At 34.8% G+C, this 22,008-nt stretch overlaps 4 protein-coding genes across 7 annotated transcripts; all 4 read right to left on the reverse strand.

Annotated features, from left to right (window-relative positions):
* Nucleotides 1-69: 69 nt before the first annotated feature.
* LOC133816941 (eukaryotic peptide chain release factor subunit 1-3) lies at nt 70-2,839 on the reverse strand. 2 transcript variants are annotated; one of them, XR_009885481.1, is made up of 3 exons: nt 2,687-2,839; nt 737-2,150; nt 70-319 (listed from the first exon to the last, which is right to left on the reverse strand). XR_009885481.1 is itself a non-coding variant. In XM_062249288.1 (2 exons), the coding sequence occupies exon 2, from the start codon at nt 2,123-2,125 to the stop codon at nt 812-814; it is 1,314 nt and encodes a 437-aa protein (XP_062105272.1). In that variant the 5' UTR covers nt 2,126-2,150; nt 2,687-2,839; the 3' UTR covers nt 532-811. The 2 variants fall into 2 exon arrangements, 1 of the variants encoding a protein (XP_062105272.1); XM_062249288.1 differs by lacking the exon at nt 70-319 and having other exon boundaries at nt 532-2,150.
* A 459-nt stretch (nt 2,840-3,298) lies between these two features.
* LOC133816938 (transportin MOS14) lies at nt 3,299-12,873 on the reverse strand. Of its 2 annotated transcripts, XM_062249283.1 has the most exons (23): nt 12,317-12,873; nt 11,967-12,197; nt 11,746-11,865; nt 11,584-11,667; nt 11,427-11,486; nt 10,813-10,941; nt 10,577-10,638; nt 10,111-10,167; nt 9,610-9,733; nt 8,891-9,025; nt 8,209-8,283; nt 7,868-7,981; nt 7,625-7,704; nt 7,260-7,395; nt 6,785-6,934; nt 6,239-6,321; nt 5,688-5,875; nt 5,426-5,518; nt 4,963-5,150; nt 4,697-4,808; nt 4,293-4,450; nt 3,988-4,104; nt 3,299-3,891 (listed from the first exon to the last, which is right to left on the reverse strand). In XM_062249283.1, the coding sequence occupies exons 1-23, from the start codon at nt 12,632-12,634 to the stop codon at nt 3,661-3,663; spliced, it is 3,045 nt and encodes a 1,014-aa protein (XP_062105267.1). In that variant the 5' UTR covers nt 12,635-12,873; the 3' UTR covers nt 3,299-3,660. The 2 variants fall into 2 exon arrangements, with proteins under 2 accessions (XP_062105267.1, XP_062105268.1); XM_062249284.1 differs by lacking the exon at nt 12,317-12,873 and having other exon boundaries at nt 11,972-12,110.
* A 293-nt stretch (nt 12,874-13,166) lies between these two features.
* LOC133816944 (probable magnesium transporter NIPA8) lies at nt 13,167-17,394 on the reverse strand. Of its 2 annotated transcripts, none has more exons than XM_062249293.1 (14): nt 17,031-17,394; nt 16,611-16,813; nt 16,402-16,489; nt 16,252-16,313; nt 16,066-16,151; nt 15,916-15,989; nt 15,168-15,270; nt 14,964-15,092; nt 14,731-14,830; nt 14,496-14,615; nt 14,059-14,149; nt 13,903-13,972; nt 13,712-13,808; nt 13,167-13,631 (listed from the first exon to the last, which is right to left on the reverse strand). In XM_062249293.1, exons 2-14 carry the CDS (start codon nt 16,701-16,703, stop codon nt 13,419-13,421), a joined length of 1,326 nt encoding a protein of 441 aa, XP_062105277.1. In that variant the 5' UTR covers nt 16,704-16,813; nt 17,031-17,394; the 3' UTR covers nt 13,167-13,418. The 2 variants fall into 2 exon arrangements, with proteins under 2 accessions (XP_062105277.1, XP_062105276.1); XM_062249292.1 differs by having other exon boundaries at nt 16,611-16,818; nt 17,031-17,393.
* A 2,080-nt stretch (nt 17,395-19,474) lies between these two features.
* On the reverse strand, nt 19,475-21,499 carry LOC133816945 (uncharacterized). The gene is made up of 2 exons (XM_062249294.1): nt 20,303-21,499; nt 19,475-19,790 (listed from the first exon to the last, which is right to left on the reverse strand). Exon 1 carries the CDS (start codon nt 21,273-21,275, stop codon nt 20,355-20,357), a length of 921 nt encoding a protein of 306 aa, XP_062105278.1. The 5' UTR covers nt 21,276-21,499; the 3' UTR covers nt 19,475-19,790; nt 20,303-20,354.
* Nucleotides 21,500-22,008: the final 509 nt, after the last annotated feature.

Below are 22,008 nucleotides of genomic sequence, written 5' to 3' on the forward strand. Positions count from 1 at the left end.
AGATAAGTGTATATTTAAGATGGACGCATCATTCTTCTTATTTTAAAGATGTATAGTACACTTTATAAGACAGCAAAATCATTTTATAAAAAAAAAAGTCTTTTAACACTAGAAAAGCCGAGGTAATACAATCAATGGGCTAGGGACAAAACTCGAGTGAAAACAAAACAAAAAAATGTAAAATGCTGTCAAGGACTCAAAGTTCATTTAACACGAGACCCATCTTCATGCAGTGCATGCTTGTTTCTTGTTGTTCAAGCCAACCATGTTGCGCCAATCATGCTCTAAATCACAATAACATGGTGTGACCATGTCATACCTGCAGTAAATAGATACATTATTTAAGCAAACTCCAGCAGTTTATGCAAACAAATATAGCAAAAACCAACAAAGTAGTACACTTCGTTTCTACTAATGAAACCACAGGCATGGCACGTGTGAAAACAAATCAGTGTATCAGTGAGTGAGTGAGTGAGTCAGTGACTAGTAGAAAGACACAGCAAAAATGTACATGGACATAACACCCACACATAAAGGTCTCAAAACCATGTAAACTTTATCTCCTTGTTCGATATCAAAAATCATAGAGGGATCACAATACCCTTTCATTACAAAGAAAAAGGTCCATATAGCCTTGAAAGAGCACAAACATAGCAAAAAAAAGAGAGAACAGTTTTGTATGCAGTCGATTTAGTGGCTAATTTAGAAGAATGTGAAGCATCGAGATCCAAGGTACCTAACAGAGAAGAAACCTGAAAGAGGATCTCACACCACTACGCTGCAACGTTGTTAAGCAATATTTCATCGACCCTTAATCAGAATCTTCGTATACTTCCCCGTCATCTGATAGCTCGTCGAATGATCTCATGTCAAGCTGGTATCGAAGGATACCTCCAATCCCACCAAATCCTCTGCAAAATTGTGATCCTTCCTGGGATTTATTGGTTACAAATTCGAGCGTGCAACCAAACCGCTTGTACTCGTTGGCAAACCACTCAAGTAATGGCATCTTCTCCTGAACTTCAAGCTCTGATGAAGAAGGTGCGTCACGAAAATGGCTCTGGTCAGATTCTTGGTCCTTGTTCAGATGCTTCACGACAATCTCACCGGTAGTACTGTTTTTCAGAACATACCTGTTAATATCCAGATTTTCCCAGACAATTAGGGTTTCTACAGCACCCATTTCAAGTGCCTTCAGTGTGTCATCTACACCAAAGACATATTTACCAGTGTCCTGGCTGATCTCCTCGAAATACTTTCCAATCAAGCGCTTCTCCTGTATAAACTTTACATTGGATAAAATTTCTGCAGATAACTCAATAGCTTGATTGAAACCATTTTCGCCCCCATAAGAAACATCAACCACATTCAATATCTTTGCCTGCAAACGAGGATCAAACATATCAGACTGGCTCAGTTCGGTCTTGAAATCTGCTGAACCAGCAAGGATTAGACCAGAAACATTAGGCTGACTAGTAGCAGGATTGATGTAGAATTGTGTGGCAAGCTCGGCAGTCTTTCTAACATAGTTATGCCGCTTTTCCATCCTAAGACGAGCAAAACGAAGTGCTGACTGACCTCCTCTACCATGCTTCTTTGGCAAATCAACTGTGAACTTATGTAGCACCTCTCTTGTGTTTCCACTTAATGTCCCAAATAAGGTACCATTTCCATCCATCACAATAAACCCAAATTTATCATCAGATTCCAAAAGTTCATTAAGGGCTTCGGTGTGAAACTTGTTGTCACAGAGGTACAATGAAGCATTTATAGGCTTGAAGGGTTCAAAGTCAATTGTCACCTTCTTTTCTTTCCCATCATCGGTAACAATCGTTCCAGTGTAAAGCACCAGACCATTAGGAGGAACCTTGTTATAAAGCTTCAACCTCTGTTGTGCCGATGTAATGGCACCCAACACAGACTGCCGGTTGACCCTACTTTTGATGTTGGAAGCAGTTCCAAATTCATCACCGAGCATCTTAGTGACTCGAGAAATTTGATCGCGCGGAGGCATTATAAGAGAAATCATGCTGGTACCATTACCTCTTGCAGATTCTAAAGCCTTGATCAATTTCTTGATCTTCCATATCTCAATGTTCTTGTCTGACTCTTGACCGTCTGACATTGTAGCTTATGATATATATATTTGCCTACCAATACGACAATGGAACAGGAACAGAACACAACAAATAATTCAATCAAATATTGTTGTAAGGTTATAACTGAAAAATATAAATCACAGACTAATATAGAACCATTAACTTCAGTACATATAAAAAGAAGTATTGCTTAAGCACAAAAATGAAGAAGAAAAAAAAAACCCAAATTGAAATGACCCAGAAATTGATCAATTCAATAAAATTTGCAGTTATTGGATTCAGAAAACAATTAAAAATTATTCCTTTATTCACTTACACAATCTACCAGAGCTGCAAAGACAATTTACCCTATTGCTACAGAAGAAAGATACAAACGATTTAACAAAGAAAATATCATAAAGAAGAATAGGGATTCAAACATTAAAGTTTTGATTTTCAATTTAGGGCCATGGAAAACTTATCCGATTTTATTCAAACCTAAGATGAAGATCCAATCCGATCCGTATAACTAATATGATTGATGTATACAACAAAATAAAGTAGAAAAGCAAACCAAACCAAATCAAGTCAAAATAAGAAAGCACAACCTTATTGGCGAAAAGGTAGTCCCCTGGAGCTTTGTGTTGTTGTTCTAGGGTTTGAAGTTGAACAAAGGTAAAGTCTTTTTCTCTTCTCTCTAATGTCGTAATAAGATCCCAATAATAGTAGGAGTCATCGATCTAGACTGGACCCACTTTTTATTTATTATTATTATACTCATTTATATTATTTATTTTATTATTCATCTTTCTTCATCATCGATTTCTCTTTTCTTATATTTATTAAAATGGTACGATTGGATTAATTGAGTAAAAAAAAAATCAAAACTTTCACACATATAACTAGTAATTTCATGGTATGAAATAAATATATAGAAATGGGTTTTGTTGATGTGTGCTCAATAAAAACATCATTTTTTTTCTTCTCTTAAAATATATAATATTTCTTCTTATTGTCAAATTAAACATATAAAACATCATCATACAATAAATGCTTTTAAGTTGCAAAGAATGTTATATAGATATATGCCTATATATAACAATACACAACTTTTTCTACTTCTAATTAGTTTAGGCTCAAATTTAGCTCTGGCCATGGCCACTCCTGCACAAAGAAACCTGAGCTTGTGAGCTTTTTTATGATAATGACAGATCTATATATAATAATAATAATAATAATAATAATAATAATAATAATAATAAATAAACAATAATTGTAATAGTTGTTTCATGCCTGGTATTATGACAAAATTGGCACCTCTTTGTTTTCTTTACTCACTCACTCACCCACTGTACAAGAATATTAGATTTGGGGTGCAACTATATTAATCTAAATTATGTACTGCAAATTTTGCTTAAAATCAAATGGTAAGCCAATGCGCGCCATCACAATTATCATCACCAACTACACCAGAGATTTCATTCCCCTGTAGTTGTTCATCATCATCATCATCATCATCCTCTTCTTCATCTTCTTCATCATAATCTATGGTTAGACAAATTGCATTTAGTGGCTGCTGCTATCAAGTCAGATTTGGAACATTTCGGTGATTATCAGCGAACTCGCGAATTAATCTCTTCAACATTCTTCCCCCTTTGCCTTGCATATGCCCGTAAGTGTAATCATTCTGCAGCGCATCTCGGCTCTTGCTCTCAACATAATCTGAGGCTGCACCTGCCAGGGCCTCGAACCAATCTGGCACTATGGTCTCTGCCTCCCCTTGCTTTAAGTATTCAACAGGAAGAGCTTGCACCTGCGCCAATGATGACAAACTAGTTATAAATATTACCAGACATGCATTAAAAAAAAAATGAAGAAAATGTAACAGTTGAAAGAGAAGAAAAGAGACCGCTGAGTTCAGCCATCCGTGCAACGATTCCCAACTAAGAATAACCTTCCATGATGTTCTCTCGCTTAAACTGCAAAACGCTGCCAACTGTTGCAAGATTGTAGCACATTTGTGAACCTATCAAGAGACACCGCAAAAGCATTTTTATTCTGCAGCACTATTTTGAAATGAATGTAATACTGTGTTCGAATATCTTGAAAACAAAACTCAATAATTAGCCATGATTATTAAGTATGAGAACTTTCTGACAAACACTAAAAAGTTTTTCAAGCAGCGATATACAAGGATGTGTTGTAAATATTTACCCGCGACATTGCTGAAACGCCAAGTAAAGCATATACAACATTAGATACAAGTCCCTCACCGCAATGAGAAATGACCTGAACGATCATAGCACTAAATGATCCATCGGAGATACAAGTCATAGGATCCAAAAGAAAGGTCAGACCCACCTCCAAGAAACCTAGATAGCACAAGAAAATATGAAAATAAATTATACAACGATACACAACAAACTGGATAGTATGGGCAAATGAGGGAAAATTGAGGCATTGTGACGTGGAAAGAGGTAAAGCCTAAAAAGATCACGAAACCTAAAAAACATCAAGGCATATACTATGTCAACCTTAACACAGCCGTATTATATGATAATAAAAGCACAATACTGGGTCAGCCTGAAAAGAAAAATAGAAGCATGTGTAAAGCTTACAAGACAAGTACGACATTGCTGCTAGTGCTGCTCCACGATGCATAGCCGTGCAACATATGGCTGCTTTCTGAAAGGAAATTTCAAGAAGCGAACCAGATGCAGCCAGTACATCCTGAGAAGTCAACAGCCACAGTTAATATTGAAAATTAATACATTTTTTTTCTCTCCCTAATAGATATTGAAATCTAAATGAAATCCTCTTAATCCCTTACAAGCACTTTCAAATTTATTGGAGGGGGAAAGAGTGATTTAGAACTGTAAAAGACCTTATGACAGCAGCGGACAAAAGAGGATGCAAAATTTGTGTATGCCTCTACTAGATCAGGCTCTTGGTCGCATATATACGAAGAATTGAGAGCCACTACTGACGATGCGTGAGTAAATCTTTCAAACATGGTGACAAACAAAGGTCCATACTCTTCTTTGTGACCATATTCCTCAAGAACAACAGTAGCTGAAGTGGTATTGACGTGTTCCCAAAAACAAATAACCAAAATGGAAAGAAAAATAAATGTAAGCAGCCAAAGTTGAACACATCCAAATTTAACCAGAACCTTCAAGAATAAATAAAGTTAAGAGCTTGGAAAGGTAAGAAAGCATGATCCATGTCTATCTCGAAGATTTCGAGAGATTTATGGTCCCTTTTAGTGGAAAACTATTTTAATATTTCACGTCTAAAAGTTAATGAATTAGGCCGGCCCTCCAGCCTGATTCATATTACAAGCCTACCTGTTCTGATGAAGCATTCATGACTTTGGAATGATGCGTAATTTGTTGACAAACAATCTAGTACTTCAGGCAGTATTGTTACAAAGTGTTGTCCTGCACATGAATCAAATGCAATCAATTTTCCGCATACATACAATAGACACAGGGAGAACATACCATGTGCATGCGTCTGAGGGACTGAAGACACTTAGAGCTATAAATTAAGATGCATCGTGTATGATTTCTTTTCTCTAGACAAATACATCCATATATCAATCTATACCTGAGGTTTGAATTGCTTGTGAAAGAGCACGACAAGCTGCTACAGCTAAATTACCATTCTCCATGTGTTCAGACCTGAAAAGCTTCTGCAACATGGGCCAAAAAAATCTAAGTAGGGAAAGTACAGAATCATCTGAAGCAGGCCCACTTGGTAGGCACGTAGCAAGGTGACTGAATACAGTTCCCATTCTGTAGAAGTTAAACAACAAGAATTCGAGCTAGATCAGAAAACTGATGCATAGCAGCATAGTTTGGGCAAAAAGAAAGAGAGATTCAAATATAAATATAATTGGAAACAAAATTACCAATTTCAACACCAAACTTCTGATAAAACCATTAAATACACTTTCTAGTTCTTAATATAAGGATTGTGAAATTACCAAGACAGTAAAGTATAATTTAACAGCTCTGTAGATTTTAAGGTAGAAGACAAACTTTGCAAACTCAAATTTTAGCAAAAACAAGTACTAAGAAGGCTTAAAAACTTACGTTTAAAGATAATTAAGTTGAAAACTTGAACAAAAATATTTTCTACAAGTCTTAAAATCACACCTGTACAACCCTCTGGCAGCAGAGTTCAAAATTTGTGTATAAACAGCTGGATTTGCTCTTAGGCCGCGGTTGTTCTCATCAACCTGAAAGAGGAAAAAGCTGTGGTTGATAAACAAAATCAATGAGCTCGGTACCAACTTCTGACACATTCTGAATCCATCATGATTCATTTATGTATGTTAGACGACTTAGACCATAGACTTCATGTTTGTAAAAGAAAAAGTGTAGGGATTTTTTCATTCTCTGTTAAGTTGTGATTCAATTTTTCTAAAGGTAAGCATCTTATTCAAATTGTAAGGTGTGAATAGATTAATACTAATATATCATTGTTGCAGAGCATTCTAGACCAAGTTCTCCAGCAGCAGGGGAAAAAGAAAGAAACCAGACATTTCTTGATTCTATTGGATTCACAAAAATGAGTGCTATATTTAATTATTTAGATTCCTAAAGCTAATTACTAGAAGATGGAATGAAAGAAAAACCAAGATCACAAAAAAAGAAAGAGGATAACAAAAGCTACCATGGAAAATAGAGGAAAAAGCTTACAAGTTTTCCAATAGAATCAAAGCTAGAAGATAGCAATCGACCCAACATGGTGCTCTTTAAATCTTTATTTGTAATGGAACCCAGAATCAGACTTATGGCATTGACAATTTCCTCCTCATCATCCAAAGGTAACTGCCTCTTGTCCAGGCCCTGAGAAGAAGGCACTTTTTACAAGGCAAGTACAAAAATAATAATTAACCCAAATAATTTAATATGTTTAAGAAAACAAATGTAAGGGTATATGACAAAACAAAAAATAAATGCTCCCCACCACCCTCTTTTCCCTTTCTTTATGATAAGATACAATTATTAAAAGCAAGAATTGCACATAGTAAAAAGGAAAAAAAAGGTTTAAGAAGACGAGGGACAGATATTATGTGACATGGGCAGTATTAAAATATAAAAAAAAACTAAGCCATCCACATTTGAATGAAGCATGATTAAACATCCATCAGAACAACGAAACGAAATATACCTCTCCTACCCATATCAAAATCTCCAAATTAGTGGGTTCATAAATCACAGCAGAAGCATCTTCACAGACTTTACGGAGGGCACATGCACAAGAACTCAAAGACAGAGGTTCGGATATCCCTGTGGCAAGAAATAATCTGTATGCAACAAATCAGTACGAAAAAGTCAAAATTGAATGTCACTTACAAATCATGTTTTGCAATGATCCACCAAAAATAAAAGTAAAAGCCCACGCAAGGACAAAAATTCAATGATAGTTACTATTAAACTGTTCTTAGGCGTTCTGTTCAGTAGCTAAAGTTAAAGGACATTTAAATACCCTCTAAGTTATCAAATAAAAATTAAGTACAAAAAGAAAGTACTTACAATAAGGATCTGGTGTCTACTTGAAAAGCAGATATATACTTGGAATAAGAACCAATTACATCTGCAAGTGATCTATAAACCTAAACAGAAAATAAACAATTCAAAGACATGGAAGAATGAAGAAAATAGTGGACTGTTTAATACAAAAGAGCAAACAATAGTTTTCCTTGTCAGAGAAAACTAAATAAATATAATCAGATTTTCACTGTAGATGAGAAAGAAGGGTTAAATTGTTTTACATACAATGCATATGAAGCCCTTAAGCTCATCAGAGGGTCTAGTGGACAGCAAATTCACCAATTCCATGACCATAGAGAAATTAAAAGTTTGGCCCTCTTGTAGGATTACCTCAGCAACCTGGAATAGGAAATTTGTTCATCAAATATACGGAACATTGACGAAAAGCTCCACTCTACATATGATATCACTGTTGCCAAAATCACATTGGTCTTTAAAAAGACATTAAGCTTCGATGGGTAACTTATTCCAAAACAATGAGTTGAGAAACAATATCGCAATAGAGGCAACAAATAACAGTACCCTGATATGAAAAAAGACGCTGACAAAAAGTAAGTTGTACTCACCACATTAAGAGCAAACAATTTGGCCTCCACCTCTTTCCAAGGTACGTTCTGAGAGACCCAACCACCAAAGAAAAGCTACAGTATAATTTCAAAACATTTTAAAAGATCATCAAGAAATTATGAAAAATATACGACAACCCTATGTTTACAAAAAATGCATAAATATGAGACCCTAAATGCAACTAGTGGTGATATGTTCAAAGCATCACCAAACATAGTGTAAATAAAAATTATGCTTCCATTTAGGAACTCAAATCGATTAGAAGCTAAGGAATGCTAGCAGTAAAAGGTTTAAAAAGAACAACAAAGGGCGAAGATGATAATAAAAATAAGCACACACACGTACACATGTAGGATTTTTTATAGTCTATTGACATGAAAGGTAGTAGTACAATTCCTATATATTCTTATTACATGTTCTCCATTTTTAGAATAAAAAGTGGTACATTCAAGTTCAATTAAAAAAGAAAAAAGAAAACATTCTCCCTCAGTTTTCTTAGTAATTTTCACAATAACATAATAAGGCTGGAGCAAAAATATGAAGAGATTAGAAGCCAGATAATACTCTTGTGAGCATATCCCAAAAAGTATGCAATGCATGAGTACAACAAGGAATCCAACTAAAGAAAAACTAAATTAAAAGCATGTCTTGATACACAACTAATTAACATAAATCAAGCACCTTTTGTGTGAAATTAGCAGATCTTAAGAGCTGACAAATATCCACCAAAAGTTCAACGAGGTTTGATCTAAAGTGGACAAGGCTATCAGGCAGTTCTGCGGCTCCTCTTTTGTCATCAAAAGTTGCTACATCTACCTATCAAGCACAAAATTTGATTTGTTAATATCATTCTGCTCTTTGGGATAAGCAATAGTATCACAAACCATAAAGTGAACATAAAAACCATACACGACACAAGACTAGACAATAAACTCTCAAATCAAAACATTAAGGCACCTCCAATCTAGGGTGAACATATATCCCAGAGCAAATTTGTCATCTATACATTGCACTAGAATTAAAGTTTTTTCTTGCTTTTTCACTTTTCCCATTACATAAAACAGAGATCGGAATGTTTCACCCATGGACGATGTTGTGTTAGTTAATGAACATATAGGATGTTAACTCCATAAATGAAACTACACCCGACAGTTTTTAGTAAATGAGGTGTATATCACACTAGTTCTACCAAGTTTCCACTTCATTTCTTCAATAGAAAAAAGAAAAAAAGTATCCAACTGCAGACAAATCTTCCATTGCAAACTAGCCCAATTGTCTAATGGTGTTCAAACACTAATTTATAAGCTTGCTAGAGGAATGAAAACAAAAGAATAAAAACAAAACAAAAAAGCACAATATAAAGACATATATTAGAACAAGAAAATTGACAGTGGAGATACCTGAGCACGCAATAAGAGGGCATCGAGTAATGTTGAGTATACTGTAGAAAACATGTCTTCAGCATGCTTTCTTTTCTGTGCACTGTCATCATCAATAGCAAGAATATAGCTTGCAAGACTAGACCTGGAGCATAAATTATTAAGAATTATCATCGTTGAACTCTAAAATAAATGGTAAGAGTGACTACTGAAAATGAAAATGGCCCAAATAACTGCTATAAAAGAGACTAACAATCTATCACTTGAAAACAAGCAGGAAAATCTAGCTATAACTGACTAATTCATGGAAATTAAAAATACTTTATCTAGCTACACTTATTTACTGAGACATTATGCCATATAGCATCATTTGCCACCCACAAAATACATTTATATGAACATTGCAACACAGATATCAAATTACTATAAAAGAAAAATTAAGGTGCTCGAATACATAACATGCATAGCCACCTTCGAATAACCTAACAGCATCAAAGGTATTGAAGTAAAAAAATCAAGTACCAGAACTGCAAAGTTGAATCTGCTATCTCCCAGTCTTCACTCGGAAATGCAACACAACTGCCAATATGGAAATTGGGTTAAAGAAGATTCCATTTTGATGTAAAATGCTAGCAAGTAACAAATAATGTTACACAACCACCAAGAAATCAAGCTTGAAAGAAATTCCCTGACAAGCTTAAGCAAGCAACCAATCAAAGATACTTGTTATCTACTTCTTTCAATATGAAGCAGGTTTAAATCTTAGTTTGGAAACTTTCACGTTATACACTTTACTGCTGCTTAGGCCCCAAACACAAGTCAGTGAACAAATCCTGAGAGGTGCTCAGAAATATATGGAAAACCCAGAATGTAAACTGTCCATGATATCTCATTGAATACATCTTTGTATGTTAATTGTCTATGTGGTGAAACATAATGGGTAAAAAATATCCTTACAATCTAGAAGTTGTTATCATAAAATTCTAACCTTAAAAGTGCATCTGTCAGTGCAAGTGCTTCAGCACTTGCTTCTACAATCAATGATGGTGCCTGAAGTAAATTAATAAGCAAAATTTAATTAATTAGAGAGAAAGATCATTGAAACGAGTGAACCAATTATTCTACATCAAATGTATTACAACCTTAAAACATAGTTTGTTGTAGCTTATGACATAACATGATAAAGCACAAACTTGAATATAAAAATTCATATTGGACACGTACAGCTTGCCCAATCTCTGACAATAAGCATGCAATACCACCAATAACTTTCTCATCTCTATTGTTAAGAGCTGGAAGAAGAAGTGCTTCCTTAAGAAAATGTATCCTACATAACAACGCATGGGGTAGCCCCTATGGAAGCCAGGAAAACTCAGTAATCAGTACAGAGATTATCACTAAAATTTACAGTGCAGCAAGTAAGATTAGCAATAGCAACAACAAAAAATAAAACACTGTGGTACAAGAATATACTTTTCCTTTGCAGATAAGTACATAAAGTTGTGATGATTAGTTGTACTAATCTACTAGACATAACCATAGGATGGTAGCATAGTTCTCGTAAATTGCAATATAAAATGCCTCTTCATGGCATTAAAGATAAGAAACTACTTAAACTTACATCTGAAAAGAAAATGCCAACTTCCTAGAAAATCACTACATTTTTTAACATTTATATGATTAATTTTAGCTCATATGTTTAACATTGTATACTAAAACATTTAAATGTTTGCACATTGTGTTCTACTATATTTAAAATATATATATATCATATATATGTTTCAATTGGCAAAGTACAAATAAAATTTATAGAGACCATCTTAAAAGGCAATGCATACCTCATGTCGACTAACAAGTTCAATAAGAACTTCAACAGCCAAATCAAATGAAGAATTCACCTATAACCGCACAACATAGAAGTGATCATCCATATCAAATTTCTACCACAAGAAACAAACAGTAGAAGATTTTATTTATTTCTTAAAATAAAAATACCTGCAAGGAATTGAATACAAAATTAAGAAGTGGATGTGCAGGCAATGAACCATGAGGAATCTCTGAGAAGCAGCCAGCTCGAACCTAAACAAAGGAATGAGTGAATTGAGTGAATGCGATCATCATATTGATCCTAAGAGAAATGAATGAATTGAATCATACCCAACTGAGAAAGCAACGGAGAATTTTTCTATTCCTTTCATGTAGTTGCATAGCAGCATCAAAGGTTTTCTCGGATTGCTGTAGTAGGAACTCAAGAACCATAGGAGTATGGGAAAGAAGCTGCATAAAAATATATATTTATATAAACACATACATTTATAAATGTGTGTATATATATATATATATAAAGAAAAAAATAGAAAAGTAAGAAAGAGTAGAACCTCACGGGCATATTGAGTTCTATTGGTTAATGTGAGTTTAGTATCACCACCATGTTGATTTTCAATAACTTCTTCAGGAAGAACAGTAAGCATCTCCAAAACAGCAATATTACCATCATCTTGCTGGGTCTGAAGATTCTGAAGACTGTAAAACAGTTGCTCAATAGGTTTTCCATGCTCAACAGCACCAAGTATAAGGGCAGAGAGTGCAAGGCAGATTTGGGTCAAAAGCTGTTTGAAGAAAGAAAAGACTCAATTTCGAATTAAGATTGAATTGAATTGATATAGAATATAATAGAATAGAATTGAATTGAGATAGAGAGAGAGAGAGAGAGAGTGGGAGAGGTGACCTGAGGAGGGCCGGAGCTGAATCGTTTGGCGGCGAGGAGAAGAGCATTAAGCAAAGCGTCCTTAACAGGAGAGTGTAAGAATTGGGATTCGTTTTGGATCTTGCGTTTGAGAATCTGGGCAGCGAAGAATTCGAGCTCGAAATGAGAAAGGAATGAATTTTGGGAAGAAGGAGAAGTGAGAATGGAAGTGGCCACTTCCCATGCGGCGTCGCTCTGCTGAAATTGGACCAGCCATTGATTCGCTGCCACGCGGTTGCACGAATCACTGTCGTGATTCAGAACGTGAACCGCTTCAGCCACCTTCATTTGCAACTCCATTTCTCTCTCTCTCTCTCTTTCTTAATCAATCAAAAATCAAAACTTTAATAAAAAAGATGAAATAAAAAATCAAAACTTTACAAGCAAAATTCAATAATAATCTCAGAAGAAGAAACGATGAAGATGATAATGATCGGTTCCAATTGGAAACCTTTCTCTCTACTCTCTTCTCTACCGCTCATCAGACCGCTCGCTCTCTCTCATTTTCCATAACCACTCGTATAACTCAACTCTCTCTCTCTCTCTCCTTTTTTTATTTTATTTTATTTATATTTGCTAAAATAGCAACATAAAAATTTAAAATAAGCATTTAATATCATGAAAATTATTATATAATAAATTATTAACATTCTGAGAGCTAGTGTAGAAATTGCTTTAAATAATTTTCTTTTTATTGCTATTATTAGCATGAAAATAGAAAATAGTAAGTGGTTGAACTTGATTAAGACTTTGTTTTAATAATAGTAATATTAATAATATTAGTGTTAAGTGTATTTTAAGAATAAAGACAAACATTCTCCTTTTATTTCACTTTCTTTCTTGTTCAATTTTTTTCCTTTTTTTCTTCTATTAAGTAGTACATGTAAGTAAAGAATATACAAAAACAAGTGTAACATAAGACACTTTTGTCTTCTTAAAATACAAGAATGTTCCATAATTACTGAATTAATATGGAACTGACCAACCAACCAACCAACCAATACAGGGGTGCGTGTGCATCTAAATTCTAAACATACAAATGAACACAAATGTGAAAAATATTTTGGAAATTAACCAATTGAGATCAAGGGCTCTGAGGAAGTTGGTCTAGCATCTTTACAGCATCATCATCCATTGGGATCTTATTCCATCCAGAATTTCTCATGGAGAACATCTTACCCCGTTCGAATCCACTTCCTCTAAACCCTGTGATCTTCGACGATACCATTGGCATCACGAGCACTGCTGACGCGTTGATTGAATCTTCTCCGAAACCTAATGATAATGCACATGCATTCTGCAAGAATATGCAACTTCAGAATTAGTTACACATTCTTGGTTGACAAATTACTAAGCCGAAATGACTCGGACCCTTACCTTTGCCTTCACCGCGATATCTGACAACTTCATCAACACTACTTGCATTAATGTTCCTGGGTCCCTGCTAACTACATCTTCAGATGGAAGAACCAGCCTATAAATGTTACCCAAAATTAGCCCACAAGTAATCATGTTTTTTTTTAAAAAAAAAAAAGAAGAAGAAAGAAACAGCACACGCGATGATTAACCTGTCCATTTCTTTTGAAATGCTTGAAGACATCACAGAAACTACAGAAGAATTATCTTTAACTTCAGCACCTGAAAAAAGTTGAAGAGTGAGTTTGTTATCATTAGTATTGTTTCTCTGTTCTACTTTCGAATTATTAGGATCTAAATTGAAATACCTTTTGGTTCATCAGGTGCCAGCAAAGTGATGCCTATGAACACAGACATCATTCCTAGTATGAACATTGTTGTTCTAAGCGCATCAAAGACCTGTAATGAAGAACAAATTAGCTCGCTTGTGATCTACATGTGTATTTCTGAAGGAGTGAGAAACCGGCTGAATAATGCTATAAGCCTAGAAGCAACAACCATCAGACATCCAGATCTTTACAAGGATCAAGAGCTTTACAGGTAGTCTTTGTGTGAATCAGACTGTCAATAGTCAACTGAAATGACTGTGATCCTTTAATCAACTTTAGCGATATTGGTAATTGTACCAGTTTTAGCACTTGCTTAGAATTTAGAGGCCCTAATTTGCCTCTTTACTCATTCTATACAAGAGATAATTAATTTGCAAAATTAGCATCCTAACTACTGTAAAGGAGGGAGTGTGGACCTGGTATTCCTGAAAATATATAAATCCTGTACAAATGGAGAAAAATGCCCAAGCAATCTGAAACATAGGTACAATAAGAATCGCATCAAATAGGGACAATCCTTCATTCAACCTGGCCATCTGCAGAAATAGCAAAGAAGATGGGGTGAATATACAGTGAAGCAATTGCCATCTTCAGAAACTGATAAGATATCTTCAAACATTTCAGACTAAAAATGGCATTCCTCAACATTACCCAGAATCCAGCTGTACTCAGAAATAAGAGGAGCATGGAATATGTGAACCAGCTGTGCAACTGATATGCGCTAGACATTGCCAACCTTAGCAGATTAGAGCTACAAAAGAACAAACTGGAGTCAGTATCGCGATCAAACATTCCCCAATTTAGGAAGTTAGTATCACAATTTGACAGCACCAATTAAGCAATGCATAGTAAGAGGGAAACAATGACTTAGTAGACTAACTTACAGAGATTTTGCAAATAATACAGAGCATGATCCTACAGCACCTGAAACTATGGCATAGGAAAATGGAAGTAGCGTATGCCAGTATGGTCTAAGTTCATGTGCACAAACAGCATGCAAAAGTTCTCCTCTCCTGCATCATGATCATATGTAAGATACACAAAAGCGACACAAAATGAGTACAAATCAGTAAACACCGAGATCTCACTTGTAAATGGAGTGATGTACGGCAACAACTACTACCAAAATCATGCAGTAAAAAAGGAATGTAATGTTGCTGTATTTCTCTGCCAGCTGCTCCGGTGTGTAGACTGAAATGGAGAGTAGTAGAGTTAGCAGCCAAAATCAGGCAAATGAAATTATTGACATTAGTCATACTTCCTCACATGGAGCATTTTTCTTTCATAATATTAGGGTTCTTATTTCTTTCCATATAAGGCTATCTCACACCAATAAACCAACAGAGGGACATTGGCACAAAGTCAAAACCACACCACCAATTCATCTAAATCCAATCATGAATCCTTTTATCAAAACATAAGAGGGAATCCATCTAACTACGGTTAAAATAGGGGTCATTCATAAAATTAGGGCTTTTATTTCTTTCCGCATGAGGCTATCTTGCACCAAATACCAATATACCCAACACAACACAACACAACACATGGACATTAGCACACATGATTCACAAACAGAAATATGGGAGAGCTAACTTCCACATCTTCCCATAAGATTTCACATGCCTTGCTATTTTTTTTTTTTTTGAAAAATGAGTTAGAGGTCGAAGTGACCTCCAAGATTACCCAGTTTTGCTAATAAGGCATCATGCATTAAGATTACCCAGTTTTGCAGCCAAAATGCATTCTAGAAACACTACATTTAGAATCTCATGACCAATAAATATTAAATGAAGTTCACCATTGTAAGGTTTAAAAACTTAAGAGGAAGTTAAATACCAGGTGACTGATGGTTGCCAAAAGCAACAAGAAACATATTTCCAAGAACAATAAATGCTGTGGCAACCATCACCCTGCAAAGGAAGCAGTTTATTTATTAGGCTGGGATTTAATTTAGCTAATATTAAACGCAGAAAATGAATGACATACTTCACAGTCACCCTTTTGTTCAGCACAAAATAAGCAAATGCAATGTTGGACACGAATTGAATAGATCCCAAAGCTGCAAGAAGCGACTGCAAAGGAGAGAAATAAATGATAATTCAATTATAAAAGTGGTTGGATAAGCTATAGCTAATACTTAATAAATATCATTCAAACCAGGAATTCACTGACCTGAGCAGCATATCCAAAGGAAATGAAGTTAAGGCAATTTCCAAGAAAGAAAAACACAATGCCTGCATTTGTAGAGTAAGATAATTAAGGGGAATCAATCAAGAGGTGAGTAAAGAAAAGAGTGGTGGTGGAAGTAGAGTCTGGACTTACCAACTCTCCAAGTGTGGAAGTATATAATGGGTTTGAGAGAATGCTTTGCAATTGTGCCATCACTTTCTAACATTGCATGTCTCTCTCTCTGCAAAAGAAGAAGATAGTCCATTTGCATTTGCATTTGCATTTACATATGTTGATTTGGATGGGAAAGGGAAAGGGAAAGGGATAGGGGGGTTGAGAAGAGAAGAAGATGATTGATTTACCTCATTATGACCTAATTTGAGAAGGTTAGTACCAAAGTTAATGGCAATGCTGCCAAAAAGATTGATGACAGCTCCAATGACCCACTCTCCCATGGATTAGAGTCAGAGTCAGAGATTTGAAGCCTCAAAGGGGACTTCAGAAGTGGGTCGATTCTCTAATTCAGCTAACATAAGACAAACAACTCTGCCACTCCTCAGACTCCCTAACCTAAACAAAATCAAAAGCATTAGAAATTCAATCTTTTTGTAATCATCAAAATCAAAATCACAACAATAACAAAAAGCTGGATCTTTGATCTATAATTGAAGAAGATGATGAAGATGAGTAAGATCCCACAATCATAATCATAATGATAATCCAATGCAGCAATTGAAATCATTCAATCATGATTCTCAAAACATAATTAACAAAATACGAACCAAACCAACAGGGGAGAGGAGGCGGGTGGTTGCTTCTCTTTGAATTTGAACTCTGTTCTTCTTCTTCGTCGTCTCCAATCTCTTTTGGTCGCCGCGGATCGAAAGAACCAACCAACAATGGTGTGATTTTCCCTTTTTTTTTTTTTTTTTTTGTATTTTGATTTATTTATTGAGAAATAAATTTTTTTTAAAATTGGAAATTATTTGGACCAAAAAGAAAAAGTAAATAAGAGAAGGAAGAGAATCGAAAGGGTACGTAGGTAAGAGGCCAAAATGGTCAAAGGAGGAGACTTTATATATATATGAGGGAGAGGAGTGGTGTGTGCAGCCCTACTCCGAGCCCCGGAGCCAACCACGTCGGCGGAGCAACCAAACCTCGCCTGTCAACCATAAAAAATAATATTATTTATTTTCGAAAAACTATGATTCAATATTTTTTAAATAGCAAAATTAAAATAATAACAAAAAATAAATAAATATTAAACAAATTATGAATATTTACCTCAAAAGTATGTAAATTATTGTCTTTGAAGTAATTCTAAGTTTTTTTTTTTTACAACATTTCGTTTATGTTTTTGTGTAGTTTAGTGTAGGTGTTTATTTTACGGTGAAATTTACTTATAACTTGAGTATTTTCGCTGTAAATATTTCTTAAATTGAGTACTTTTACCATAGATATTTATTTAATTGAGTACTTTTGCGTATGTGTTACGATCGAACTTAACGATAAAAATTGATGGTTGTACTAAACAGTACCAAAACATGGACGGAAAATATTTTTATTGCTAAAAAAATAACTTAATTACTTAAGCACTACAAACATAATAAAATTGATACTTTCACTACAAATATCTCAACAAATTAACCAATGAATTATATTAATTTATTTTATTTTTAAAAGATAGATAATAAAAAATAAGTAATATAATTTCTTTTTTTTTTGTGAGAGAGTGAACTTATTTCATTCAAAAGAATAAGAAAAAAGTTATTTTTTAATTAAAAAAATTTTAGAAGTTATTTTTTATATTAAAATAATTTTATATTCTTAATTTAATCATAAACAAAAGTAGAAGCATTCTCAAACGGGATCATATAATTAATTTTAGTAAGTTTTGTTAAAAAAAAGAAATATTAGAATTTTTTAATTCAAAAGTTTCAAACTTAATATCTAGTTAAAATTCAAAATGCCAAAGTGGTAAATTTTTTTCTCCTTCTTATTTTGTTAATATTTTAAATAATAACAATGATAATAAATTGTTTAATTAAATTCCAATTAAGGAGAAGGGGCAAAAATGAACAACATTTATAGTATGGAAGTGAAGTTGCATTTATTAATTAATAATAGAAAAATAGCTACTTATCATGTCCGTGAATCTCTCAAGTCTAGTCCATGATCTATGATCTATCTCCTAACTTTAAGGAAAAATATCAACTTTATTAACTTCTTTCATTCATACACTTTCTATCCAAATTTTAAATCAAATGCCTTTATCAAACTATTATTATAGTCATTCTGATTAATGACTAGCCATCTCTTAGAAAGACTCCCACCAAACCAACCTACCTCCAATCTCTGCCATTTTTGTTTTAAGGGTTTGTATATTTTTAGACCTATTGTTTTGACTCATTATCTGTTTGGATTTTGTGTTTTGATAAATTATTTTTTGGACCATCTGTTTTGTAAAATGGTTTAAATAGGCCCATAAATCTGATTTTATTCTGAGTTGTTAGTTTGATAAATTATTTGTGATTTTAGTTCAAAAAACTTTGATCAAAATCGGGTTTAAGGGTTTATTTGAACTATTTTAGAAAATATTCAAAAAATAATTTATCAAAATACAAAATACAAACAGATAATGAATCAAAACACAGTAAGGGCTAGAAAAAGCGCACCACCACCACCGATTTGACTCTTTTGTATTATTTATCTGTGAACAATTTTCGACACGATTTTTTTTATGACCGTATATATTCTAATTATTTAGAACATTCTGTAAATTTTCATAAAATTATAAATAATTTAGAGTAACAAAAACTAAATTCAAATAGATTGTCGCACGTGTCACTAATTTTTTCATGTCCGTAAAAAAACTCGCATGTTTAAACCTTATTTTCAGCACTGTAAGTTAGCGAGATGCTCTAAATAAACTCCCCCACAAACCCAACAGTAGGCTCTTTTCATAGCCCCTACCATATAAACACCCTACAACATTATTTACCATTTTAACTTCTCTCTGTCTCTTTATTTGCACATAAAAAAGTCCATTATGCATTGCGTGTGGTATGAAAGAACATACGAAACAAGTTTTAGCTTCATGTACAAGAAAGGTCGGACTTGGTCTTTTATAACATTAATTAATCAATTTTTTTTTGTTAATATATCATTAGTGATATATATATGACAGGCTCTTTGCGCAGTCAATGCTCCAAAAGCAACAACCAAATTCATGTCAAACTCTCTTCTATTAATCATCATCATCAACAACAAAGGCATACACAACATTTAAAATCCAGAGACACACAATGGCAAAAGCACAAGCTAAACAACCCTTTTGTATTTATACAAATGTGTATTTGTACCATTGACTGAGTGGGATCACCAAAAATTGTGTTCAATCGTAGATGTACATGTTTTGAAATGGCAGCAAGAAGAGGCTCCGATCATCCACAAGTCTCAACTAATTTTTTCTCATTTGTTGCCTATCAAGAATGAGAAACCAACCAACCTCTAGCTTCACCATTATCTTCCTCAGATTCCTCCTGAAGTTAATAATAAATACAAATAAGCATATTATAGATAGTGAAAGCACACAACCACATCATGAAATCATTTAATTTTTACAAACAAACCATATGTCATCATCTTTTGTTTTGTTTTTTGCATCAAATACTCTTATGGGCATCAAAATTTTCATGAAAAAGAAGCTTTTTTACTCTTTGATGCAGCTACATTGTTGGCAGCATCGAAGAGATGTAAAGCAAAATACAAGATCAGACAATGACTTGATAAAATCAAAGAATGAAGAAGAAAAAGACAAAGGGTGAATAACAACTAGCATTAATGACAATAACATCTATGGCCTTTTATAACTTTATTTATCATAGATCTATGGCTCTATGCAAAAGAAAATCTCAGTATATATATATATACAAAAATTGAGTTATATAGCAAATGGAAAGTTCAGAAATCTTAGCCAATTTACTATCTATATTATGTACAAAATTTGAGTTCTAAAGCAAAAGAGTTTGGAAAAGAAGCTTTCTTTACTTACTCGAAATGAACAAAAAGTTGTAAGCTTTCTTCTTCAACTTCTGGGGCCAAGGCTAAGCTTGGGTGCCAGCCATGGACTTCATCTGAATGTGATTATGGTCAAGTGGAGTAGCAGTGGGCAAGGCCTCATACGAACCCAATCTCCTAACCCCAACGCTCTTCGAAACCAGAGCATAAGTCACCATGAGTATCACAAAAACAAACAGTACATGGACCAAGAAAGCCAGATCCAGAACCGCGGCGGCCCTCAGGCTCGACTCCTGCAAATCACATTTGGTGGAGCCCTCAACGCCGCTGACCACGTCCAACAACCGGTGGCAGCCTTCCGGGATGAATGCCTCGACGTAGAGGGAGAGACCGGTCTGAAGCATCCACAATCCGTGGAGGCATATGGCTGCGCCGAGGCCGAGGTCGGCGACGAAGAGTCTAGGGTTACAAGCTAGTGTTATACAGAGGAGTGAAGCCAAGGCGGAGGTGCGAGCAGAGACGGAGTCGCATTTGGCTTGGAGATCGGAGGTTTGGAGAGAAGCGGAGGAGGCGGAGAGGGAGGAGAGGAGGAAGAAGAGGGCGGCGGCGAGAGCGAAGAAGAGATCGGTGGGGAGAGGGAGGAAGGAAGGGAAGGAATCGGAGAGGAGGAGAGTTAGGGTTAGGATGAAGAAGAGGGCGGAGAGTGCGGCGGATTGGAGGGAGGTGAAGCGGTGGACTGGGGTTTGGCCTTTGAGGAGTGGGTCGGAGTCGAAGGAGGAGATGGTGTTGTGAGCGAAGGAGAGGACGAGGCAGGCGAGGATGAGGTAGAGCTGGAGGTGTTTGAGCCGGGGATGGGCGGAGGAGGAGGGTGGGAATGGGTGGAAGGGTTTGGCGGAGTAGGATTGCGGCGACTTGAGGTGGAGGCGCGTCGACGCCACCATGTGATATATTCCGAGAGAAAGTAGCGCCGATGACGAGAACATCTGGTATACTAGAGCTGTAGCCATGGATTTTTTCTTCTTTTTCTTCGTCTTGTTCAGATTCTTCTTCTTCTTCTTATGAAAAAAAAAAAGGATTGTTTTTTTAAGCACTATTCTCCATGATCTGAAAAAATAAAAGATTGTATTTTTAAAAATTAGATCTTTATGGATTTGGGTACTAATTTTCTATTCATCAAATTTTGACCATCTTTTATGTTTATTTTTCAACTTCTGACAAAATTATGTGCTCTTTTCCTTCTCTTCTCTAACTTTCTTTCTTTCTTTCTATTTTTTTTTTTATGGAATTTCTTTTTATTTATTTATTTGTTCATTTCAGTGAATGATGTCATATTCATACAGGTATATATTACTTGAGCTGCCCATTTTTTGTATTTATTTTTTAAATATTACTTGTCCCAATTTTATTTTGTATCACCTTCAAAATCTTGCTAAATGTATATCATATAACTGTGTATCATGTAGGGGTGAGCATCAGTCGGTTTTGACGGTTTTTTCACCAAAAAAAATTCAGAATTCGACCGAACCAAACCAGTTTAAAAAAAAACCGACCATTTTGGACCGCGGTTTGGTCGGTTAAACCGGCCAAACCGAATTGATTAATTTTTTTATTTTTTAATTTTTTTTTTAAAGTTTTAGTTAAAAAATTAAAAATTTTGGATTGTTAGAATCCATTTTTGTATGTTTTTAAAACATAAATATATAGAACATAATTACATTTACAAGTGGCTTAAGTTTTTTT

Source organism: Humulus lupulus, chromosome 2 (assembly GCF_963169125.1).
Source record: "Humulus lupulus chromosome 2, drHumLupu1.1, whole genome shotgun sequence".
Classification (NCBI taxonomy): Eukaryota; Viridiplantae; Streptophyta; class Magnoliopsida; order Rosales; family Cannabaceae; genus Humulus; species Humulus lupulus.

Bases quoted from the DNA above. Each gene is read 5' to 3' on its own strand.
- LOC133816941 (XM_062249288.1), bottom strand. From the start codon at position 2,125: ATGTCAGACGGTCAAGAGTCAGACAAGAACATTGAGATATGGAAGATC.
- LOC133816938 (XM_062249283.1), bottom strand. From the start codon at position 12,634: ATGGAGTTGCAAATGAAGGTGGCTGAAGCGGTTCACGTTCTGAATCAC. The intron at 7,705-7,867 runs GTATGTAAAACA...TTTTCTGTTTAG, and splicing joins TTAAGGGCTTCATATGCATT to GTTTATAGATCACTTGCAGA. The intron at 3,892-3,987 runs GTCTCTTTTCTT...TCATTGGCGCAG, and splicing joins ACGGATGGCTGAACTCAGCG to GTGCAAGCTCTTCCTGTTGA.
- LOC133816944 (XM_062249293.1), bottom strand. From the start codon at position 16,703: ATGGGAGAGTGGGTCATTGGAGCTGTCATCAATCTTTTTGGCAGCATT. The intron at 16,490-16,610 runs GTAAATCAATCA...CTTCTTTTGCAG, and splicing joins TCAAATTAGGTCATAATGAG to AGAGAGAGACATGCAATGTT. The intron at 14,831-14,963 runs GTAAGTTAGTCT...GTTCTTTTGTAG, and splicing joins GTATTATTTGCAAAATCTCT to CTCTAATCTGCTAAGGTTGG.
- LOC133816945 (XM_062249294.1), bottom strand. From the start codon at position 21,275: ATGGCTACAGCTCTAGTATACCAGATGTTCTCGTCATCGGCGCTACTT.